This window comes from Eulemur rufifrons, chromosome 30 (assembly GCF_041146395.1).
Source record: "Eulemur rufifrons isolate Redbay chromosome 30, OSU_ERuf_1, whole genome shotgun sequence".
Classification (NCBI taxonomy): domain Eukaryota; kingdom Metazoa; phylum Chordata; class Mammalia; order Primates; family Lemuridae; genus Eulemur; species Eulemur rufifrons.
Genome location: NC_091012.1, coordinates 43951730 through 43975838, shown reverse-complemented (window position 1 = coordinate 43975838; position 24109 = coordinate 43951730). Strand labels below are relative to the sequence as shown.

Sequence of the window (24109 nt, the reverse complement as noted above, 5' to 3'; positions counted from 1 at the left end):
ACAGAGGAATGATCCAGCAAACTATTATCTAGACATTAAACAATTAAAAACCAAAATACTGTACAATGATGGTTGATACATGGTACAATGATAATTGGCATTCATAATGATGGCCTTGGATTAGCCAACTAAGATTAAATCCTTATCTGGATGGTTTTAATGTTGAATAGTATAATCTAGGGTTTTAGAAATGGGTGACCCATATGTATGATAAAAGGGTTAGCTATAAATATATCTGCTAACTCAACTAATAACATTAGAAGACCCCGTTTTGAGTAACTTGGACTTTGTTAAATAGTCACATTCCCATTTGCTTTCAGATATATGGCTGATGCACTGAATTGTTTTTCTCTTAGTGGGAGTGGATTTAGTCACGTTTTTTCTCTTTCTGAAGCTCATCCTCACATACATAAGGTGGCAGCTCATGTGTGCTGCTTGAATCTGACCTTAATGACATTAGCAATAATTCACGTGTCAGTGCTATTGGCATATGTCAATGTTACCTTTGCCTGTGAAATATGTAGAGGGAGGGGTACAGTCTTAAAAACAAACAAAATGGGCTCACTTTCTTGTATGTAAATTTTACCTCAGTAAAGTTGACTTCAAACAAACAAATTCTGACCCTGCAGATCACTTGTGGGAAGGGTATAGTGGCCTTGACCAAGATATGTGATGATTAGTAAGCTTTGGGAAGCTGCCCCCTAATACCGTAAGGAAGTTGTGTTCATTTATCATCTTCCAAGCATAATCTAGGCTTCTGGCAAATTAGACCCAACCACTTTGTTCTACATTCAGTTGCAGGGGGGTGAACCCTCCTAGGAATTCCCAACTCCCTTTGAAACTTCACCATTTTGGAAGGACTTATGGTTATATGGAGGGCTCGGGAATGCAAGGCACTGTGGGGTTTATGCCATGTCCCAAGATCCCTCCACCTTGGCCTGTCATGGTTAGCCCCAGAAACAAAGTCCCCTTTTGCTGGAGCTGCCACCACCAGCTTCCCCCCTTCTCTTACCCTCTCCCGCAGCGGGCCTTCCCCATTGGCCAGCCAAACACAACAGACTGCAGCAGCCAATGGGAGCCGCTCTCCTGAACATTCAGAGGATGGGTGCTCGTGGTGTGATGAGGGGAGGTTGGCGCCTGGTACGCGCCCCCCTACATCTGGCAAGTCTGTGATAGAAACAGTAACTAACACCCCCTACACACGCACACTCGCGCCCCCTGGCTCCCTGCTCTCAGCTGCGCGGTCCCCCCGCAAACCAATGCGTGTCTTGGCAGTACCCTCCCCGGCTGCCTGGGGCCCACTTGAGTGCACCTGCTTACTCAATAAGACAGAGCATCCCTTTATCCCAAGGGTCGGGGAGGAGGGGACCAGGAGCGAGGGAGCTGCAGAGGCGCGGCTCAGCTGCCCGCTGCTCCCAAGGCAAAAGAGAAGTATCTTTGCCCCCCACCCCACCCTCGCCGAGTTGTGTTGCTCCCAGGCCGAAGTGCTCCAGTGATGCTTTAGGGTGCAGCGGTCTTTGTCCTCCCCAGCTATACTCCCTAGCCGCTGACCCCTGTGAGCTCCGAGCAAGCGGGGGTGGGGAGCCGGAAACCTATAACATAAATGGGGGCAAGGAGAAAGAAGCTATCCCGGGGTGGTGTGTGCCGCTCAACCCCCCCCACTCCCTTTCTCCTCCGGTCTGTCCCTGGGGTCCAGGCAGGGGAGAGTCTAGGCAAAGGCGCGGCGGCGGCTTGAGGAGCGTCCGGTCCGAGGGCACGCACACGTAGAACGAGGCTTGCGGCTTGCCCATCTTCTCCATCTCTTCTCCTCTCCCTGGCTTTTGTGTTGGTGCCTCGGAGCTGCAAGGAGGGTGCGCTGGAGGAGGAGGAGGGGGCCCGGGTGAGAGGCACCCCCTCCACGCGCGCGCGCGCACACACGCTGCGGGCACACGCACACGCAGGCGGACACACATTCACAGACACGCACACACACACACGCACAAAGCTCTCTCGCCTTGAGCGCACTAACGTGGCCGTTTTCTTTGTGTGGAGCCCTTGAGGGGGGTTGGGGCCCCGGTCTGGTACCGGGGAGATGGCGCAGCCCATGCTGGGCCATGGGAGCCTGCAGCCCGCCTCAGCCGCTGGCCTGGCGTCCCTGGAGCTCGACTCTTCGCTGGACCAGTATGTGCAGATTCGCATCTTCAAAATCATCGTGATTGGGGACTCCAACGTGGGCAAGACCTGCCTGACCTTCCGCTTCTGCGGGGGTACCTTCCCAGAGAAGACTGAAGCCACCATCGGCGTGGACTTCAGGGAGAAGACCGTGGAGATCGAGGGCGAGAAGATCAAGGTGATCCAGATAGTCAGGTCCGGGGAGGGAGGGATCTGGGAGGGGGCCTCGCCTGAGGTACAGCTCTAGTGGTTGTAATCACCCAGCTCATGGCTGGTCTCTGCTTGCTGAGTCCAAGACCCTGGGAACCTCCTCACCCGCTTTTGCCTCTCCCAGTCACCACATCCCCACCTCACCCAATTTTTAGGGCAGGAGGGAGTGGTTGCATTCTTACCCTTTTCCCCTGCCTGACAGCTCCTGCCAGGGAAAGCATGTTTGATCCCATCCCTGACCACCCTCCCCCAAGCGAAGCAGCGGCACCTGTGGGCAGAGGGAGGCATGAGGCATCTCTCAGTCCTAGTCTGTGGGATGGATCCCAAAGCACTTTACACATCTTGAGGTCTCTCTGCTACCTCTTGGGTGCCAATAGGCTGCAAAAACCCACTTTGGCTAAGCCGAAGGCATTAGAGGGGAGGAAAGGATGGGAATCCATGGAGAATGAAAGCTGTTTTATTTTAAATTGCAGTTTATAGTTAAGGGCTGAGTTGGGATGGGGGTGTAGTGGGGTGGTTCTGGCACAAAGCCGTGAGTCCTTCTAAAGAAATTGAGACAGGGTCACCTGCTGGGCCTTCATAATAGACAAAACTTGTTCATTTGAAACAGCCCCCCTTAAATGATATCTTTTTACTTGTCTAGGGTACCTAATGAATGAACTGCCCATTACTCATTCTGCTGGTATTGTCTTCAGGAGGCCTTTGCAAAAAATGCAGAGCAGCTTAACTGAGGGCCCAGGGAAATGCCTTGGTCCTCCCCTCCCCCATTAGTTTATGAAATAGGTTAACTACAAATATTATTGTGTGACCTTTTGTGCTCACCTTTAGTTCACAAAAGGTAGAAACTCAATAGGACAGGAATATGTCAATGTGGAGGGGATGGTGGGAGGGAGGATGTGGCAAGGGCAACTTCACATGTCAGGGGAGCAGAAGGGGGCAGGATTATGGGGAGAAAAGCACATATAATAAAGGCCCTGGGGACACTGAAGTCCAGCTCTTCTAGACTCACGGTGGGCCTTTTCCTGAGCCTATGGTTAGACCCTAGACAGAGTCAGGGTGAAGGTAAACCTCCCTCTTACTGGTCAAACAGCAAAAGTGACCACAAGGCCCCTCTTCTGAGTGATGTGCAGAGAAGGGCTGAGTAACTGGGGAGACTGCTGAAACACTCCAAATTGTGCAAGACTCCTGACTGCTTGCTTATGAAAATGAACGTGTTTTAAAATGGCTTCAGAAACTGGGCCAAGATACTAGATGTCAGGAAGACAGACAGCTCAGTACTGATAAAGGAGAGCCCCCCGCCGCCCCTGCCCCCAGGTCAGGAAGATAAAGGATCACTTTGAAATTGTGATCCCTTTGGGCTCTTGCAATTTGGGGGAGAATTGGTACATTTCCCTTTAAAGTTAAAGTAGGTCTCCATCGCTGTCCTCTCCTAGGGTTCTTATGTTGACGTTTGCTTGGTTAAGACTTCCTCTAGTGTGTCTAGCTTCTTTAATGTAAGGCTGTACAATTCTGGCATTTTTAAAACATGCCTTTTTTAGCCAAAGTAGAAATATATTTATGGATGAGTTCATAAACCCTCAAAAACCTTAAAGTTTTATGCTATCATTTGTTTAAAATCAAGTGGTACAATGAGCGAAAGAGTTCCTTGGATTTAAAAGGGAGGAAATAAGTCCATCTGAAATTCAGAAGTAGGAAAAAGGAAGTGTTGGGGAGTCTAGGGGGGAAGGGGGAAGAAGAGTGAGGGGAGAGAATAGGAAGCTAGAAAGTAAGGAATGGGAGGTGAAAATGAGGGGAAGAGTCGCCACCCATTGGCCTTGGGGGAATTTGTAAACCTTTCCTTCCCTTCTGACACCCCTGTACTTAGCCAAACTTGGTTTTACAGTCTCTGCCAAAGATTCCAGACTTTTTCCCAGAGGACAGAGCCTGTGACAGTGTGACTCACTAGAAACAGAACTCAGCACAACACCACGTGCAGATAAGTGCTTAATAAAGGCTTTTTTGGGAAGATGATATTTTCAAGAGGACAAAGCCTTGTGACACTGCTTATGGAGGAGCCCTCCGAGGGCAGATTCTGAAGGAACTCAGAGTGGAACGTGGGAGTGGGGAGATGGTGACCTTGCCTCTTGCAAAGCTGCTGCAACCTCAGGGCCAGAACGGGCTGGCCAGAGACCGGCATGTCCATGGGAAGGTGGCAGAGCCTGGCAGCTAGCACGTGATGCAGACAGGAGATTTGGCCCCACACTCTGGCTGGCCTGGAGTTTCTCAAGGAACAAGTGCCAAAGCCATGCTAAGAGGTGACTGCCAAGGGCTCCCCCCTTTGGGAGAGAAAGAAAAGTCCAGTGTGACAGTCTGAGGTAGCCCTAGACCACAGCCAGCAATAGAAGGTTGTTGGGCAATAAAATAGCAGCTCTCACAGGAGAGTGGTAGAGAGGTCTCAGTCTGCTCTTCTCAGTCCAGGAGTAGGGTGTGGCCTCTTCTGGGATTCCTCCTGTGTCCTAAGCCTGTGCTGGGTGACCGGTTTTGGTATAGTTGGGGCTACACTCTTAATCATCAGGGCCACCCCAGGGGATTGAGGCCCGATTTGGTGTCTCCAACCACTATGTCCCCCACCCTCACCCCATCACAATATTTACAAACCAGTGTTTCTTGATTAATATGAACATCAAGAAAAGCCTCCAGTGAGTAGGCAATAATACTAAAAACAGCAACTTCCATTACTATTTATTGAATAAACAAAGAGCCCAGGTAGGACACTTTACATATATTATCTTATTTGCTCCTCACAGCAGCCCTATGAAATCAGTACTATTATCATTCCCATTTTGTAGATAAGGAGACTGAGGTTGAGAGAGATGAAATAACTTGCCCAATGGCACATGGATTCAAGCTTTGGTCTTTGACTCTCGAGCCCAAGCATTTCACCATCTCACTATCCTGTTTTCCTTGTGAGAGGGCCAGGATTCCAACCTAGATTCAGTGCCCATGATCTTTACCATTGCACTCCACCCTAGGAGGCAACAGACAGCCCCCTGGATTGGGGGAGTGCACAGAGGGAGGTAGAATGCCAGGCAGCCAGTCTTGTAGGCCAGGGGACATAGGGTTATAGCCTAAGGACCCAGGAGCCTTTAAGATGTCTCCTTCAACTGCATCTAGAACACACTTGAAACCACCTGGGTTTCACTTTTTGCACCTTGTCTGTCTCATCTTGGGTGTGAGAATCAGAGAACGTTCAGAGATAGAAGAGACCTTAGAGACTCTCTAATCCAACATCCTTCTTTTACAGATAGGAAACTGAGGCTCAGAGAGGGAAAGTGACTTACCCAAGATCACACAGGTCCAGGCCTAGAACTCGGGTCTCCTAACTCCCTTTCTGGTGCTCTTTCCACCTATTATGCTTTCTGGCTTCAAAGAGCACATAAATCTCTACTTCAGGCTAGCTCCGTGGTTCATCCAACCCATGAGGTTACCTGTGATAGGGATGCAGAGGGACATATATGGAAAAGCTGACCGTATTTCCTGACATCAGCCTAGGAAGGGTGGAGGCATCCCCCATCCCCCAAAGGATGGGTAGAGTTTCCCTTAATGACCATTATGTGTCTGTCACCTACAGATTTAGCTCAATCTATTGAGTCTGTCTCAGTCTAAAAGCACTGGAAAATGCCAAGTAGGGGTGTGTGTGTTGGAGCGGGGTAGGTAGTAGAGGGTAGGCTCAGAAACTAATTTTTGAACCATTCTTTGTAAATTCTCACGGAAGCTGCCTTCCTGTCTAGTTTGGTTCCTCCCACAGGCTGGGCACTCCCTCTGCCTCAGCCCTCAGGACCAGACAGATCGCAGGTCAGCCATGCCTGTGGGCAGGTGCGGCCCAGGACTGTGGGTTTCTCTTCCTCTGCTCATCACTGGGATAAAACACCTTCCTGTGTGACATTACCGAGTGGATGGAGGCTGAGCTAAGTGTTCCTCAGAAGCTGCCCGCAGTCAGAATGACATCATGTCTTCTGTAGGGCTTCTGAGCTTCCATTTTCTGCCAGTTAGCTTAATGGTTAATTATCCATCAGTGTGTGTTTCTCTGTCTCCTTTGCTGCCTCTTTTTCTATGCGTGAGTTTCTCTTTGTTTCTATCCTCCTTTGCCATTCTCTGTGTCAGCTTTGTGTGTGGATCTTAGATGCAGATGGGACAGTCCAGCTAGTTGAAAACAGATTTCTTTTAAACTTTTCCCATCATCCACTCAGGCATGCTCCAAAGGTTACAGATGTATTTGTCTCCCTTTTTGCACTTCTACCCTCCCCCATCAGCCTCCAACAAAAGGACATTCATGCTTCATCTATAGAAAGATGCCAGATATGTTCCCTAGGGAATAGAAAGACCCATGTCAGCTAAGAGCACGTGCAGGGGTTGGGGGCTTGCTGAAGCTCGCTCAGGCAGAGATAGCCCCAGGAAAATTGTTCCAAAGGCTAGATGTATCTTTGGCAGCTCCCCACACTGTCCTCCCTCCACCCTCCTTCAGCACCCCATCACTTTGGGCCTGTCCCCAGCCTCCCATGGCATGTTGCCGGCATTGCTCTCTCCTCCCCCTCCCCACGGGACTGCCCTTGCTTTGGCTCCGTCTCACCTTCGAGAAGCCAAGCTCTCTGTGCTTTCCAGGATGAGAACCAATGGATCCAAGGAACAGTGCTAACAGGAGACAGCTTGTTGGGCTTTCTGAGATGATAGCAACACCTAATATTTTCAGAGCACTTGACTTTTTGCAAACGCCCTTTCTCATATGTGATTTCATTGGATCATCCCAGCAACTGTGGGAGCATCAAATTCCCATTATAGAGATGAGGATAGTGAGGCTCAGTTCAGGGAGGTTAAAGGACTTGCCTGGTCATTTACTCAGCTACTAAGGGGAGGAACAGGGATGCTGCCTTTCCAACAGCACCCACTCAAGTCATTGTCCATCTAGACCTAATGGTGCAGGTTTCAGGCCAGGGAGGAGGGGAGAGTGTATGTTGTAAGGAGTGTGTGTACTTATAGGGAATGCTAATCCTCACACGACTGCTATTGTTATCTTCACTTTCCAGATGAGGACACTTAAGATAGAGAGAGGAAGTAATGGACCCAAGGCCACCTAACTAGGACATGATTTGGGCTGAGATTTGCACCTAAGTTGGTTTGACTCCACTATACCCCACTAGCCCTCTGAGAGAAAAGAGGATCAGAGGAGCATATATGAGACTGAGGGGGCAGTCAGCGCCCCTGTCCACTGTACGGCTGCAGTGCCCACAGGAAGGGAGGAAAGGGTGAGAGGAGAGCCGGCTGCAAAGGGAGATGCTTTCACTGCCTGGCAAGGGCCGGGTGTTTATGAGGATGCTGAGAAGAACAGGAACACCAAACCCCCAAATAAAATGAGGTCGTTTCATGTGTCCACTGAGCCTGACTGCTATGCTCTTCCTTTCTGATGGCTCTGAGGCCACACCACTGGGTCTTCTATTTTCTGCTGTGAGCAGCCTGCTTCCTGGCTCCCCTCTCAACACAGGGCTGCAAAGAACTCAGGGTGGGGTTTATAAAGAGCTGGAATGGGAGCATTGCCTACAGTTTAAATTCTGAGCCTCCAAATAAAAGCTTTGAGGCTTCCGATCGCGATCGCGTTGGAAAGGCAGAGGAGGTCTCCAGCAGAGAGGGCCCTCCCCGCAGTTCCGGCAACTTGGGTGGCATACACGGTTATGAAGCCAAAGAAAAGCCAAACGGCCAACCTCAAACACCTCACACACTCCCACCCGTGTTCCTGCTAGTGGCAGGTATTTTTAGAGTCCTGAGCTCATGGTGTTAAAGCATCTGCCACATGCCTGAGGGCTGGTAGGGATTCAGCCTTACTCAGAGGCAAGAGTTAAGACTGGGGGGTGGGGCGGGCGGTGGTGGGAGCAGGGATCATGTGCCAAGTGGTGATGATATTCTCGGCCTATACCTGCTCTCCTCTCACCGACCTCCATCCCTCTCCTGGCCTGTTCTCCCCCTCTTCCTGTTCAGAACAGAGACGTGGAAGAAATGAAAATCTGTTCTGTCTCTGCTTGCAGAAGCAAATTAGCCTTCGAAGACTGAGTTTTTCTGTGCGACCACAGTCAGACATTCTCTCTGAAATCGCCTTAGCAGATGCCTAGGACACCAGGCTGCTTGTAGTTTTGGTGGCTCAGGCCAATCCTGCCTTTTGATAATGCTGTTAATGACGATGATGATGACAACCAAAGGCTGCTTACGGTTTAGCTGGAGAGACGCCAGGAGCACTGATGAAACAATTAGAAAACACATAAATATATTCTAAGTAGTACGATACAAACTCTAAGTGTACTAGAAATTCCTAAGAAAAGATGATTGAAAAGAAGTTGCAGAAGGTTTGAGGAAGAAGGTGGAAGCATAAGCCAAACCTTGAATAATGGGTGCAGGGCAACGAGGGGGCAGCCAATTCGATGGGGAAGGGTGGACCAGCAGGACCAGATGTGCACAGGAGGGAGCGAACCAGGTGGAGCTGAGTAGTTTGAAACCAGGTTGGGAGGGGTCAAATTATGGCAGGCAGAAAATTTTCCATTTGATGCCACATGCAGTAGAGGGCTATGGTAATTTCCTGAAGAGGAGGATGACACGAGGATACAAGCAGGGATTTAGGAAGGCTAGCCTGAAAGCAGTATTCAGGAGGCACTGGAGTGGAGACATCGGAATCCAAAAGACTTTGCTGTAGTCCAGGAGTGAGGAGACCAGGGTTTGGCTGAGGGACATGAAAATTGAAATAGAAGAAGGGGCAAATCTGAAGGTCGTGCCAAAGGAACTTAAAGGCTGTGTCGATAGAGGTGCAGGGGAGGCTGGACAATGAAAACTAATGTTTAGAATGATGACTCTGGGGCCCTGTAAGATCTTCACTCAGCCGAGAGATTCAGTTATATTTACTAGATTATACTTACTGATTGCTAACTCCAAATAAAGGCTATACTCCGTTTTAAGAGCCGTAGTAGTCAATTAGTAGCCATAATGAAATTTTCTTTGATAACTGAGAATTGTATAGGGCCTTGGGACCTTCATTCTGAGCATGAATTTCCCTTGTCCAAGGCATTGGCTGTATAAACAGTAGTAGATTAGGCTGAATGTGTGTTGACTCCAGAGTATCCCCTGGGAGTTGTGTCTTTGCATATGTTACTGATATCAGCTGTTTTTCTTCAAAATTTGGCCTTTGTCCCAAAAGCTGAGATGCAGAAGAAAAATCCAGTGAGTTAAATGACTTTTTACATAACAAAAAAGTAAACTTAAAAATAAATTGAACTAGAAGGTGAGATTTTAAGACTAATTTTATTTTCTTTAAAAAGTAATGCAGGCCAGGCACGGTGGCTCACGCCTGTAATCCTAGCACTCTGGGAGGCTGAAGCGGGAGGACCATTTGCGCTCAGGAGTTTGAGACCAGCCTGGGCAAGAGCGAGACCCCATCTCTACTAAAAATAGAAAGAAATTAGCTGGATAACTAAAAATAAATAGAAAAAATTAGCTGGGCATGGTGGCACATGCCTGTAGTCCCAGCTACTTGAGAGGCTGAGGCAGGAGGATCGCTTGAGCCCAGGAGTTTGAGGTTGCTGTGAGCTAGGCTGACGCCACAGCACTCTAGCCCAGGCAACAGAGTGAGACTCTGTCTCCAAAAAAAAAAAAAAAAGAAAAAGAAAAAGTAATGCCAAAAAAAAACCCAACCCAAAACAAAGTAATGCATGCTTTTAGCAGAAAAGTTGGAAAATGCAATAAAAGAAGAAAATAAGTATCACCTATAGTCCCATTGCACATAAATAACCATTAATGTTCTGATATATACACTTCCAGTCTTTGCATATGTCTATGTTTAGTGCTTTTAAAAAATTGGGACCATAGCATATGAAAAATTTTGTATCCTGCTTTTTTCCCCTACATGTATTTTGTGAGCATTTCCTTTATCATTTAGTCTTTGAAAACATTATTTTTAATGGCTGCAATAATAGTCCATTGTCTAGATACACACCTCAGCTATTCCTCTTCTGATGAGTGTTTAGGTTGTTTCCTGTTTTATAAAAAGTCTAAATAATATTGTTATTAAGATCTTTGTACAGAATTTTGACCACATCCCTGCTATTTCTTTTCTTGAACTTGAACACCTGGCATCAAGCGATCCTCCCACCTCAGCCTCCCAAAGTGCTAGGATTACAGGTGTGAGCCACCGCACCCAGCCTCTGTTTGTTTGTTTGTTTCTTTTTTTCTTTCTTTTTTTGAGACAGAGTCTCACTCTGTTGCCCGGGCTAGAGTGCCATGGCGTCAGCCTAGCTCACTGCAACCTCAAACTCCTGGGCTCAAGCGATCCTCCTGCCTCAGCCTCCCGAGTAGCTAGTACTATAGGCATGCGCCACCATGCCCAGCTAATTTTTTCTATATATTTTCAGTTGTCCAGCTAATTTCTCTCTATTTTTAGTAGAGATGGGGTCTCTCTCTTGCCCAGGCTGGTCTCGAACTCCTGAGCTCAAACAATCTACCCGCCTCGGCCTCGGCCTCCCAGAGTGCTAGGATTACAGGTGTGAGCCACCGTGCCTGGCCTGCTGTTTCTTTTGTATAGATTTCTGGAAGTGGGACTACAGGCTCTAAGAGTTGTAAACATTTTTAAAGTTCTTGATGATATTGCCAAATTGCCCTCCAGAAAAGTTGACCAATTTACATTTCCAGTTTTTCAACTAAAAACCTCAAGATTTTTTAACTCAAGATTTTCAGTGAACACAAATTTGGAAACTTCTCTGTAGGCTTTGATAAGTCCATGCTGCTAATCTGTCAAAGAACCACTTCCTGTGTCAGGGCTTGTAACCTCATTTTTTTTTTCTTTTTTGAGAAAGAGTCTTACTCTGTCGCCCTAGGTAGAGTGCAGTGGTGTCGTCATAGCTCACTTCAACCTCAAACTCCTGGGCTCAAACGATCCTCCTACCTCAGCCTCCTGAGTGGCTGGAACTACAGGCACGTGCCACAATGCCCGGCTAATTTTTATATTTTAGTAGAGACTAATTTTTCTATTTTTAGTAGAGACGAGGTCTCACTCTTGCTCAGGCTGCTCTTGAACTCCTGGCTCAAGCAATCCTCCTGCCTCGGCCTCTCAGAGTGCTAGGATTACAGGTGTGAACCACCGCGCCCGGCCAGTGTAACTTCATTTTTATAATGTTATAGAACCATGTTTTCTCCTATCTGTTCATGTTTCCTTTTCTGACTCTACATATGGGTTTTTATCTCTTCCAGGTTCAGGTGTGGGACACAGCAGGTCAGGAACGTTTCCGCAAAAGCATGGTGGAGCATTACTACCGCAATGTGCATGCTGTGGTCTTTGTCTATGACGTCACCAAGATGACATCCTTCATCAACCTCAAAATGTGGATCCAAGAATGCAATGGGCATGCAGTGCCCCCACTAGTCCCAAAAGTGCTTGTGGGCAACAAGTGTGACTTGAGGGAACAGATCCAGGTGCCCTCCAACTTAGCCCTGAAATTTGCTGATGCCCACAACATGCTCTTGTTTGAAACATCAGCCAAGGACCCCAAAGAGAGCCAGAACGTGGAGTCAATTTTCATGTGCCTGGCTTGCCGATTGAAGGCCCAGAAATCCCTGTTGTATCGTGACACTGAGAGGCAGCAGGGGAAGGTGCAGAAACTGGAGTTCCCACAGGAAGCTAACAGTAAAGCTTCCTGTCCTTGTTGAAACCAAATGTTGTAAATACGAGATAAATTATCACTGGAGTTTTTTTTCTTTCCCTTTTTTTTCGTGCCTGCATAACGCCGACACCTGCTTGTTTCCATACAAATTGATATCGAAATAAAATTTGTATAGATTATCAATGACTTTTTGTCTTGCTTTCCTCCAAGAAGACATTTCTGATTGTGATGAGAGGAAGAGGCAGCCTGCCCTCCTAGAGTGATGTACCTGTGCCAAGGCATACTGCCTACCAGCTTCCTATGCTTCCTGACACGCTCATCGTTTGAGTCACTTTTTCAGGACTATTAATTCTCTCACTCAGTATCATCAGTGGGCAGAAACGCCTGGTGGGGATGGGACACGGGCCAGATATGTTTTTCTATAGAGCCAACGCAGATGGAGGGATAGAGAAGTCTTGAAAGGAGATATGGACTTAATCAGTACTTCCTGGATTCCCTAGATGTGTGCCTTGGACACTGAGATAGGTTGCTCTCTCCCTATGTTCCAAAGTTTAAGAATAAAAAGTATAGGTTGCCCAGTGGGCCCAGTTGCTTCCAGAATAGTTAGATCCTGCTTCCCATTTGTCACCAGGCAGTCTCGGACACCAAGAGCATTCTGCCGCACCCTGCCCTTTCTTGGATGTGGCAGGACTCAAGCTAACAAATATCTATTATGTCCTCAGACCTTTGCTGGGTGCTATGGAAGAAACACACCAAGAGAACACATCCCCTATGTTCAAAGACCCCATGATCTAGCGGCAGGAGCAATGTACGTGCTGAAACTACATGTGAACAAAAATTAGACAATGATGTCACCAAGTGTGGGGTTGTGCCATGGGAATTGAGAGCATTATATATTCAGTATCAAGGAGTGCTCACAGAAAAATAATTGGACTTATTTGGTATGTTGAATAAAGTACAACATTTGGATTGGTAAAGAGGAAGGGAGTGGGCAAAAGTAGGGAGGCAGGAATGACCTTGGGGGTTGGACAGGAAGACAACTGGGAGTCTGGCCTAGGAGAGCTGAGCAGCGCTAGTGGGGAGCTGAGGCTGGGGAGGGCCTGCATCGCGGGCAGAACAGTTTGTACTTGCTTTTGGAGCCAATGGGAGTTTTTGGTGGTTCCCCAGCAGAATACTACAGTTATTTCTTCTAGATCTGGTCCTATTGATGTGAAAACCTCTTGTCTAGTCGTTAAAGTAACTAAAAGTGGCTAGAAAGGCCTATCTACAATGGCCCCAGGTAGATTTCTTTGCTTGAGGGGTGCTCTTTAGGGGGCTCTCTTGTTGGAATCCTGCTGTAAGAGAGTCCCGGGAAGACAGCTCCTGAGCACTTTCCTCTGTTAGGTGTATGCACCTCTGCTCCCAGACAGCAAAGGGCAACACACACCAGACGTGCTTCCCACCCAAAGAGACTGTCTGGTCCTGCCTGGCTCGTCCCTGTAGCCCTCCCCACCCCACCCCATCTCCATCTGGCCTCAGGCTCAGTCCATCCCCCAGTCTGGTTCTCATCACTTGGCTTCTGCCTGGATCCTAGCATTTGCAACCTGCTTGGTACTCTAGTTAGAGGTGCTTTTCTTACCAGTTGTCCGCATCCAATGCCTGGCCCCTGAATCTCACCCAAGGGGCTGCGGTCCTGTTGTCTGTGGATGAGCTGCTTGCTGAAACCCTGATTGCTATGCCTCTCTCAGATGGAGTACCCCATGACTTTGTCTCAGACTCCAAATCCTGACTCCTTGCCCAAGACCCAACCTGTCATGGCGCCTTTTGGCTCCTGTGACCTGGCTGCAGGTCTTGGCCACCTCTCAGTGACTGCAGGTGCACTTGTCTATCGTAATGAGTGCATTCCAGTGGGTCCCGGCCCCTCTTGATCAGGGCCTCTTTCTGCTGTAACAGGGCCAAGATGACAATGTTCCGAGTGTTATGAATCCCCTAACCAAGATTGCCTCTTCTTAGACCTGGGTTGCCTCTGACACCTTTCAGGCAGTAAACAAATGTTTACTGAGCACCCACTATGTGCCACTGTTCTAAGTCCTGGGGATACATAGGTGAACAAATAAAATCCTGCTCTCATAAAGGAGACAGACACTAAACAAGAAATGAGATACCTAAATGAGCTCATTTCAGAGAGTGACAAGGAATCTGAGGGCCATAAAACAGGGAAAATGAATGGAAAGTAAGAGAGGTCGGGGAGGACAAAGTATTAGCTTGAGTTGTCATGAAAGCCATCTTTGAAGAGATACTGTTTAAGCTTAGGACTGAAGGCAGAAAAGCAACCAGTTGTGAGATCAGGGGGAGGAAAACCCCAAGTGGAAGAAACAGCAAATGCCAAGGTCCTGAGGCAGGCAAGAGGTTGGCGTGTTTGAGGGACAGAAAGGAGGCCAGCATGGCTGGAATAGAGTGAGCAACGGAGAGAGTGGTGGGAGATGAGGTAGAGAAGTAGGTAAGGGCAGGTGTACTGGGGCCCTGTGGGCCATGACTAGGAGTTTGGGTTTTATTTAAATGCAGTGGGAAGCCAGTGGATTTTAGCACCATCTATACTCAGTAAACTTTGGAAAGATTCAGCAGGCTTGCTGACCTGCAAGAAGGAAAAGCCAGGTGGGTGCAGTGGCTCATGCCTGTAATCCCAGCACTTTGGGAGACTGAGGTGAGAGGATGCCTTGAGGCCAGGAGTTCGAAACCAGCCTAGGCAACATAGTGAGACCCCATCTCTACAAAAAAAAAAAAAAAAAAAAAAAAAAAAAAAAATTAGCCAGGCATGGTGGTGCACACCTGTAGTCCTAGCTGCTCAGGAGACTGAGGCAGGGTAATTGCTTGAGTCCAGGAGTTTGAAGCTGCAGTGAGCTATGACAATGCCACTGCACTCTAGCCTGGGCAACAGAGAGAGACCCTGTCTCTTACAAAAATAAAAAGGAAAGCCTCCACTTTTTCTTAGCTCCTCTGAGACAGACAGCTAGCGCTTCCTGGGTGACTCCTGAGTGTGGGCCCCGGCAGTGCCACTTCCATGCTGACTGGCCCCCACCTTAGAACCAGACTCTGAACACTCCCACTAGACTGTCACCTTTTGGTCTTGCCAAGGTTCTGGTGGTTTTGCTGCAAATAGCAGGCACTCACCAGTCCTACCTGCTTCTATCCTCTGTGCCTCACTGGCCTGATCCTGCCCCACCCCACAGTAGGAGACTGTTCTCCCTCAGCCACCTGAGGACAACTGAGAAGTCCTGGGGCTCCGCACTGTGGTCCTAGGAATCCTGAGAATCTCCAGGCTCCACCCAGATCTTCTCTTAGTTCCTTATAGGGGTCCCCAGTTCCCCTCCCAAGGGGCGGGATGCAGGGGAAGATGGTATCCTAATATGGAGCCAGGACATTTCAATAGGACCCCAGCATTGCTAGTAAGATCCCTTTCGCAGCCCCAGAACTGATTGCCGGCAACAGCAGGGTTGCATAGGGTGCTCAGGCCTCCCTCAAACTGAGGGAGAAGATTTGGGAATGGGCTGGACCCAGAGCATACGCAGTGGAAGGGAACCCAGAAGGCCAGAGAACCATGAGACCCTGTTGCCATGAGGGTGGTGAGGAGTGGAGGGCTTCAAAGGAAGTAGGGTGCTTCCAGGCTCTTCATTTGGCCTCACCAATCTCTGGAACTAACCATGCCTGTTGCTGTCTCTCTTCTACAGTGCCCTTCCACTCTCTAGACGTGTGTCCTGGGGTCTTCACCTGTGCTACAGAGACAGGGCCTGGAGAAATAACTTTTTTTTTTTTTTTTGAGACAGAGTCTTGCACTATTGCCCAGGCTAGAGTGAGTGCGGTGGCGTCAGCCTAGCTCACAGCAACCTCAAACTCCTGGGTTTAAGCAATCCTTCTGCCTCAGCCTCCCGAGTAGCTGGGACTACAGGCATGTGCCACCATGCCCGGCTAATTTTTTCTATATATATTTTTAGTTGGCCAGATAATTTCTTTCTATTTTTAGTAGAGACGGGGGTCTCGCTCTTGCTCAGGCTGGTCTCGAACTCCTGACCTTGAGCGATCCTCCTGCCTTGGCCTCCCAGAGTGCTAGGATTACAGGCGTGAGCCACTGCGCCCGGCCCTGAGAAATAACTTCTAACATTTGAATGTCTACCATGTGCCAGGTGCCATGTTTAAACACTTTACATTCATTCACTATCTCATTTAATACTCCTTTAATCCTCTGGGTTAGGGATAATGATTTCCATTTTATGTCCAAGGTAGTAAGTGATGGAATGAGATCTGTCTCACTTCAAGTTTAGGCTTTTTCTACAATATTATACTGTCCTTCCGGTGAGTTCTGAGCTCCAGGGCCCTTGCAGGGGTGCCAGGTTTACCCCAGCCAGTCTCCCTGACTCACAGGGGTTTGGCCAGCAGGCCATTCAATATACAGGAGGTGTCTGGGACATTCCTCCCTGAATAGGATGCCCCTGACTGGTTACCTCCAAGAAGCCCAGTTGGCTGACAGAAGTGTTGGCTCTGGGAGTCCAAAGGAGTCCCTAAAACGTCCCTGCCTTGAACAGTATCTGGGAACCACACAGCCAGCTGGACTGCACTGCTGAGCCTTTGGGGCTGTAGGATCGTGTCACTACCCCCTATCCCCTGCACTATTCCTTCCCCCAATGTCTGCTCATCTGCTCGGGGCCCCAGAGCCAGCCTGTGGACGATCTCAGTAGGGACCTCCAGTCAGAGAGCCCAGGACCAGGTGCTGCTCTGTGCACCACCACCTCGAGCAGTGGCGGGGAGGGATACCCAGTCCAGACTAGCTGCAGTACCCCCCCCCCCAGGGAAGCTGACTGCAGCCCACCCTGAGTGTGTGTTAGGGGCGGGGGAGGGTGTGGAGATGTGCTGAGAGCGCCCTTGAAGGCAAGGCTTGGCTTCTCCTGCAGTTTTGACCAGCAAATGCAGAGAGAGGCCAGTATTTATTCTCTTTTAACACCTGAGGGGACAGAGTTGCCACCTTACCTTAAAGACGCCCCCTCTACCTGCCATCCCTCATCCCCTCACTGAAAGGAAAGGGTCCTTGTTCCCTCTGAGATCCCTTTAAGTCCCTTGAAGATCCCAGCATGATTCAAATGAAGCGGCCACATGGGCTAAAATCTTGTTCGGATTCCAAGTCTTCTTGACTTCCACGCTCCTAAGGGCTGGCGCTGGGGCAGCAGGACTGAGATGGGGGTCCCAGAGATTCCCCTGGATTAGTGGTTCCCAAATACTCGTTCATAGCTGACTGCATGAACTCAGTGGAGGACTTGTTAAAGTACAGATTCCTGGGGCACCAACCCCAAATGCTCTGGGTCAAGTAGATCCAAAAGCGAGTCCAGGAATCTGTAGTGTTAAAATGTCCACAGGTGATTCTGATGTGCCTCCAGGTCTCTGCGCGCGTGCGCGCGTGCGTGTGTGTGTGTGTGTGTGTGTGTGTGTGTGTGGCTGCTCCTAGACTTCCTGATGAGTTCTAAAATCAGAATCTACTTTTCCTGAGCCAGAGTTTCAAAACCAGCTGTGTGAACCCCCGGGCGATCTGGTTAACTAGGGAACATGGCCTGGTGAGGCGGATCCTTTCAGGCTCTAAACTGTTTCTAAAGGAAACTGTCCCAGTTATACCCAATGCCCTTGGGCTGTTCACCTGAAACTATCAGGCAAGAGCCTCTTAACTTTAAGAGAGTACTGAAGACTAATCCTGACTATAAACACCTCCACATTGAGTACCACTCTGGACGCAAGGCACAAGATGAGATTGATGATACAATAAAGAGATTGCATGTCTGCCATGCGCCTCCTGCTGGTAAGATTAGTGAAGGCAGGAGGCAGGAAAGTGTTTACCAGGAGTTTTTCTGACCAGTACTGACCATTTCCTGGGATGGACACCCAAAAGGAAGGAATTAATCCTAGTCCCAATCTGAGCACTTAGACACCTGGAACTAGAGAGGTTACTCTTATAAAAGGGAATGGGCTCAGGAGGGTGCTCTGAAGTTAACTCTGCCTGAAATCACTAAGGCTTAACTCTCCTAAGGGAAGTCTGTGAACCCTGGTAAGAGCTACTAGCCTGGCAGCAGGGAGGGAGAGAGGGGAGACGTTGAGAAACACCTCACTTGCCCAGGGAGGTAGATTTTGAAGTTAGGTAGGTAAGTAGCCTGGGTAGTCTTAAGAGAGATCACTGGGGACACAGAGAAATTTCCGTTAAGTCATGATATAGTTGAACTAGAATGAGAAATGGACCTCACGACCTGATTTGACTCTCTGGGTGGTACTTCATCTCTTCCCCAGTGATAAAGTAAGTATTGTGACCCTCGGAATTTAAAGTACTGGGGGAAGTACTTTAAGTACAAGCATGGATAAGAAACCTGGCTGACTTAACCCTTACCCACCAATCCCAGGTGGAAAACTTGATGCTTCATATGAAGGAGAGGGACCCCCGTATTGTTTTTCTGCCTGGCCTTCCAGGGAGATCATTACACGGAAAAGGTAATATTGGACCACACCTAGTTTTCAGCCTCTACGCCTTCGACTGAAATAATGACAATTATTAATGGCAGCTAACATTTATTGAGTACATTCTGAGTACTACTAAGTACTATGTTATGTGCTTAACATGGACTGTCACGCTTAATCTCACAATAGCCTGAGGCACAGAATGATCAAAGCATCTTGCCCAGGGCCACACAGCTGCCAAGTACTGGAGCATGGTAGATCCCAGATCTGCCTAACTGCACAGCCCGAAGCACAATGTTAACTTCTCTTATCCTTCTCTATTTCTTTCAAGCTGAAAGGAGGATGAGCTCTTGGGCTCGAAGTTAATGACCCTATCCTTGCTTCATTTAGGATTAAGTAGTAGATCAGATGGAAGTTGATGCTAGATGCCAGGGCTTTAAGTGGTGAAGGCATTCTTAAGTGGGGCTTAGGCCCAGAACCTGGGGGTAAGGTCTGAGTAGGCACCTGAGGATCAAACTATCCTCCCAAGAGGGGAGGGCAAGGCTTGGGGATGGAAAGTTTAGAAACAGGCCAGCTTGAACAACTGGAACTTTTAAAAAAGAGGTATTTTAGAGGAGTTTCTTGCACCATTTCAGAGATGGCCTCTAAGGACCTTTTCAGTTCTCCATCACTATGAACAACAAAAATAGTGATTGTGCACAAGTTGGCCATAGCCGTATTAAGCCAGCTACGAAGATAATGAAATTTTAGGCCTCTGAAGGATTGCTTACTTGTCTACAGATAAGAAGTCAGCAGACCTTCCATTAAAGAAAATGCTCTGATTTGACTAAAACCAGAATAGGGAAAATGGTGTGAACAACTCAGTACTTCCTGATAACTTTTTATTTTTAGAATGACAATTACCTCAGTTTCCTCAACTGTAAAATGGGATTGAAAATCATCTTTACAGGATTTTTTTGAAGATTTAAATAAAATAACATGTGAAATATAACTTATGGACAGATATATATGTATATAATACTTTATTCAATTTCCCTGATATAAAGGGCACTAGGAAGAAATGAAAATGGAAAATCATTCAGGTATTTCCCAATCATTTAGTTTTAAAAATAAAGCTGTGTAGGCTGGGTGCAGTGGCTCACACCTGTAATCGCAGCACTTTGGGAGGCTGAGGCAAAAGGATTACTTGAGTTAACTCTGTAAGGATATATTCAACATAGCTTCACTTTGTTTTTACTCTTTTTTTTTTAGACATGGGGTCTTGCTATGTTGCCCAGGTTACATAGCAAGACCCCATGTCTAAAAAAAAAAGAGTAAAAACAAAGTGAAGCTATGTTGAATATATCCTTCTTTTAAATTATTCAGAACTGAGGTAGCTTGATCACAAAGCCACTTGGAAGTCATTAAGAGAACTAAATCAACCTTTAAAATCACTTGAAATTGTGGCCTTTAAGACATTTGATTCAATCAATAAGACAGACAACTGGTTAAGTAGCCTACTCTTCCAAGCTTGAGGTATCTGATTTACTAAGAATTCTTTTTTTTATTATTATTATTTTTTTTCATCTTATTGTTATGGGGGATACAGAATTGCAGGTTACATACGTTGCCCATGTACCGCCTTTCTCCCCAAGTCAGAGCTCCAGGCGTGTCCGTTCCCCAGACAGTGCGCGTTGCACCTATCATGTAGGTATATATCCCTCCCCTCCCCACCCCCCCTTCCCGAGTCAGCACCTTCAAGCGTTACCATTCCCCAAAGGGTGCGCAATGCACTCATTGGTAGGCATACACCCATCCCCTCCCCCACCCCCCACCTCAGTCTGATATCCGATTGGTGTTGTGATTTACCAAGAATTCTTATGCTCTGGGGCTCTGAAGATTTGCTAGATAGAAATATCCCATTCTATTCCCAAAGTTTTTATAAAGAAAAAGAAACTTGTCTAGCTTAAAACTTTCCTTCTATATTATAATGAATCTATTTAGGTAGATATATTGGAGAAGATAGAGGAGGGAAAAAATGGAGATGAGGGGCAAACAGACAAAAAAATGCAATTCCAAGATTGAGTGACAATAATCCTAGTCTGAGAAAGCCAGGTATTTTAAAAAATCATTTTAAAATCTTACAAAAGGAAAGAACACTTTACTACTGCTATATACAATTACATACTTTCATACAATTAATAGTATTGGACAAGTAGCCAAGATTTCATTGATTCAAAATTCATTTCTTTCTGGAAACAAATTCTTAGTAATAAATTTCTCTTACTCTAAACACAAAAGGAATGCTTTCCTTCAAATCAGATAGGATTGTGTACTAGTTTTCAACAAGGCAGTATCATTTCATAGCCTTTAGAAAGAAAAAGCCAGAGCTACACTCATTTCCGGCATTAGAGAATTACACCACATGTAACTAAAGCACTGTAATAAGACGTCATCCACCCAGCAGTTTGAAGGAATGTATTGCAAGACCTGGGAACCATGAGCCAAAGTTACAAATAACCACCATGTTGATGGATTGCCACCAAAACTGTCAATGGATTACACTGATGTGTAGTTTCCAAGGTCTCTTCTCAGCAGTAGTGGCAGTAGTGATAGTAGTAACAGCAGCAACAGAAATAACAGCAATAACAGCTGCAATAGCAGTAGGGGCAGGAGTAGCATCAGCACAAAAAGTGCCTACTTTTTGTCATGCCTGTGCCAAGTTTTATACATATATATAGGTTATACAGACAGTCCCCAAGTTATAATGGTTCGACTTACGATTTTTTGACTTTATAATGGTGCACAAGTGATACACACTCAGTAGAAACTGTACTTCAAATTTCGAATTTTGATATTTTCCTGGGCTAGCAATATGTGGTAGGAGACTCCCTTGTGATGCTGAGTGGTGGCAGCAAGTCACAGCTCCCAGGAGGCCTTGCAATCACAAAGGTAAACAGCTAATACACAACAGTGTACTGTGTTGCCAAATGAGTTTGCCCAACTGTAGGCTAATGTAAGTGTTTTGAGCACATTTAAGGTAGGCTAGGCTAAGCTATGATGTTTGGTAGGTTAAGTGTATTAAATGCATTTTCGACTTACTGTATCTTCAGCTTATAGATGGGTATATCAAATGCAACCCCATCATAAGTTGAGGAACACTTGCATATATATATTCTTTACAGCAGCCTTACAAGGAAATTATCATTACATACCTTTCACTGATGAGGAACCTGAGACTGGACAAATGCAGGTAATTTACCCAAGGTTATACAACTGGTTAAACACAAAGCCAGGACTGAAACCTAGGACTGTATCATTCTGAGGCTGCACTCTCTTCACCCACTGTACATCACAGTGGTATGGATAAACAAATATTTTTCAGATACAAGATCATATTGTCAAATAAGAGTGATAGTTTGGCCTCCTCTTTTCCGATTTGGATACCCTTAATATTCTTGTCTTGACTGATTGCCCTGGCTAGGACTTCCAGCATTATGTTGAATAGGAGTAGTGACAGTGGGCATCCTTGTCTTGTTTCAGTTCTTAGGGGGAATGCTTTCAACTTTTCCCCATTCAGTATGATGTTTTTTAGGGTGGAGGATTAAAAACAGTAGAAGAAATGCACACTAACCTCTCCAAGTATGTTGACAACAGTAAGCATTTCTAGGTGATCAAAAACAAAGTGACTGGAATGAAGCTACAGAAGGGTCTCAAAATCAGAGAAGTGAGGTGTATGACTATGAGTACGAGGTGAACCATGGTGTGGTCAAGTATAAGGTGGTATAATTTAGGGAAAATACTCCAATACTATTTATAAAAGACAGTTGTCTAAAATTGACTAAAATGATCCTAGGAGAATTCATAGATGTTCTCTAAAAATGGAAGTCTGGTGAGCTTGAGACATCAAAACTCTAATGGTATTCTTACCTTTAGTACTATGTGCTTCAACAGTGACTTTCAAGAAAGATATACTGGGTTAGGAAAAGAGTTAATGAAAATGATTGTGAAAGTGATGTGGATGATGAAATGAAAAATTGGGTGAAGATTAGAGCCATTTCTTTCTGAATAAAAGGAAGACAGAAAAAAAGTCAAGAAAGGTAGTAATAGACTAACAATAATATTCACAATGTTGACTTAACACTCCTTTTGTGCCAATCTAAGTGGTATATACTCATACTGTATTAACTTGTTTAATTCCCTCAACTCTATGAGTAGATGCTGTTACTTGCTTTTTACAAATGAGGAAACTGAGGCACAGAGCCCAAAGTCACCTACATCTAGAGTCACTGACAGGGCAGGAACTCCAACCTAGGCAGTCTGCTGCAAAGCCTGGGCTCTTAACCACTCCACTGCACTGTCCCTGTAAGGGTACTGTGGAGTTGGGTATTGAATCTCAACTATTATAATCCTAGTATCAGGAAGATCTCTTGAAGCTGTTTAAGCAAGAAGTAAAACTTTACAGAGTAAGACACTCTTTAATATATATAATAATAGGCTAAAAATAGTAATAGTTCCAAGAAAAGTAGGCAAGTGGATAGATTAATAAACTAGACATAATGAGTTATAGAGAGAAGCTAGACATAATTAAGATAGTCTGAAGGTTCTCGAGTTTGAAATCATATAAAGTGACCATACCCTCCAACACAAATAACTGGTCTGTCCCAGTTATGTACTTCTTAGATTTTACAAATATAACAGTGAACATATAATTTTTTCTGATATAATTTCTAAAAATATGAAAATGAATATTGCTAGCTTTCAGTTATATATTCAACATTATAAGTGATCCATGAATGTGAATGAAATGTCTACAAGTTCGTCTTAGTCAATACACTCACCCAACTACTTTATATTTCTCAATTCAGAAAATCTGATTAAATGATTATACTTGATTAGCATTCTCCACACTATCCTCTGGAAATTAACATCAAGAAGTTACTAAGTATGTGGGGCATTTTCCAGGGTCAAATCAGTGCCCTTTGAATTTCCCCTTAGAGAATCATAGACTATATGCAGCATGAAAAATTCATAATAAAGAACTTTAACTCAGCATTTCCTAAATTTGACCATTTGACTTTTATTTTGCAGATCATTTCTAAATTATGGACATTAGTTCTAGACCTAGATACCTTCTTTTACAGAAATGGACGAGCATTACTTTTATAATAGAAGACTACATGTACAGAGTTAACTGTGCCTAGGAGTAATTGGGACATTTCATTTTCTCAATGTCAAGAGTCCCAGTTTCTGCTGTTGGGGATAGTGGTTATGTGGCATTCTTTTGTTTCCTCCAACTTTATTGAGATGAAATTAACAAACAAAAATTGTATATTTAAAGTGCACAATGTGGTGTTTTGAGATACATATATATATGTATATATATATGTATGTTGTGAAATGATTACTATTCTGAATTCATTTTCTCGTAAGAAAAAATTGTAAGTGATGTTTAGGTATAACCAAAATAGAGTCATAAAATCCAAGAACTGTAGAACAAGTTAACACCCATGTTTTACAAATAGGGCACTCAAGGTTTCAAGAACTCAGTGACTGCCTTTGTTCCTCTCACATCACTGGTCTCCACCACTGATTCCTTCTTGTCTCCCTAACCTCCTGTTCTTGGAATACTCCAG

At 46.0% G+C, this 24109-nt stretch overlaps 1 protein-coding gene across 1 annotated transcript; it reads left to right on the top strand.

Moving 5' to 3' along the window:
* Positions 1-1970: 1970 nt before the first annotated feature.
* Positions 1971-12208, top strand: RAB33A (RAB33A, member RAS oncogene family). The gene is made up of 2 exons (XM_069463920.1): positions 1971-2329; positions 11620-12208. Exons 1-2 carry the CDS (start codon positions 2072-2074, stop codon positions 12073-12075), a joined length of 714 nt encoding a protein of 237 aa, XP_069320021.1. The 5' UTR covers positions 1971-2071; the 3' UTR covers positions 12076-12208.
* Positions 12209-24109: the final 11901 nt, after the last annotated feature.

What these genes read in the sequence shown, in the direction of transcription:
- RAB33A (XM_069463920.1), top strand. Translation starts at nt 2,072, where the DNA reads ATGGCGCAGCCCATGCTGGGCCATGGGAGCCTGCAGCCCGCCTCAGCC. An exon ending in TCGAGGGCGAGAAGATCAAG is followed by an intron (nt 2,330 to 11,619) that starts GTGATCCAGATA and finishes TATCTCTTCCAG; the next exon opens with GTTCAGGTGTGGGACACAGC.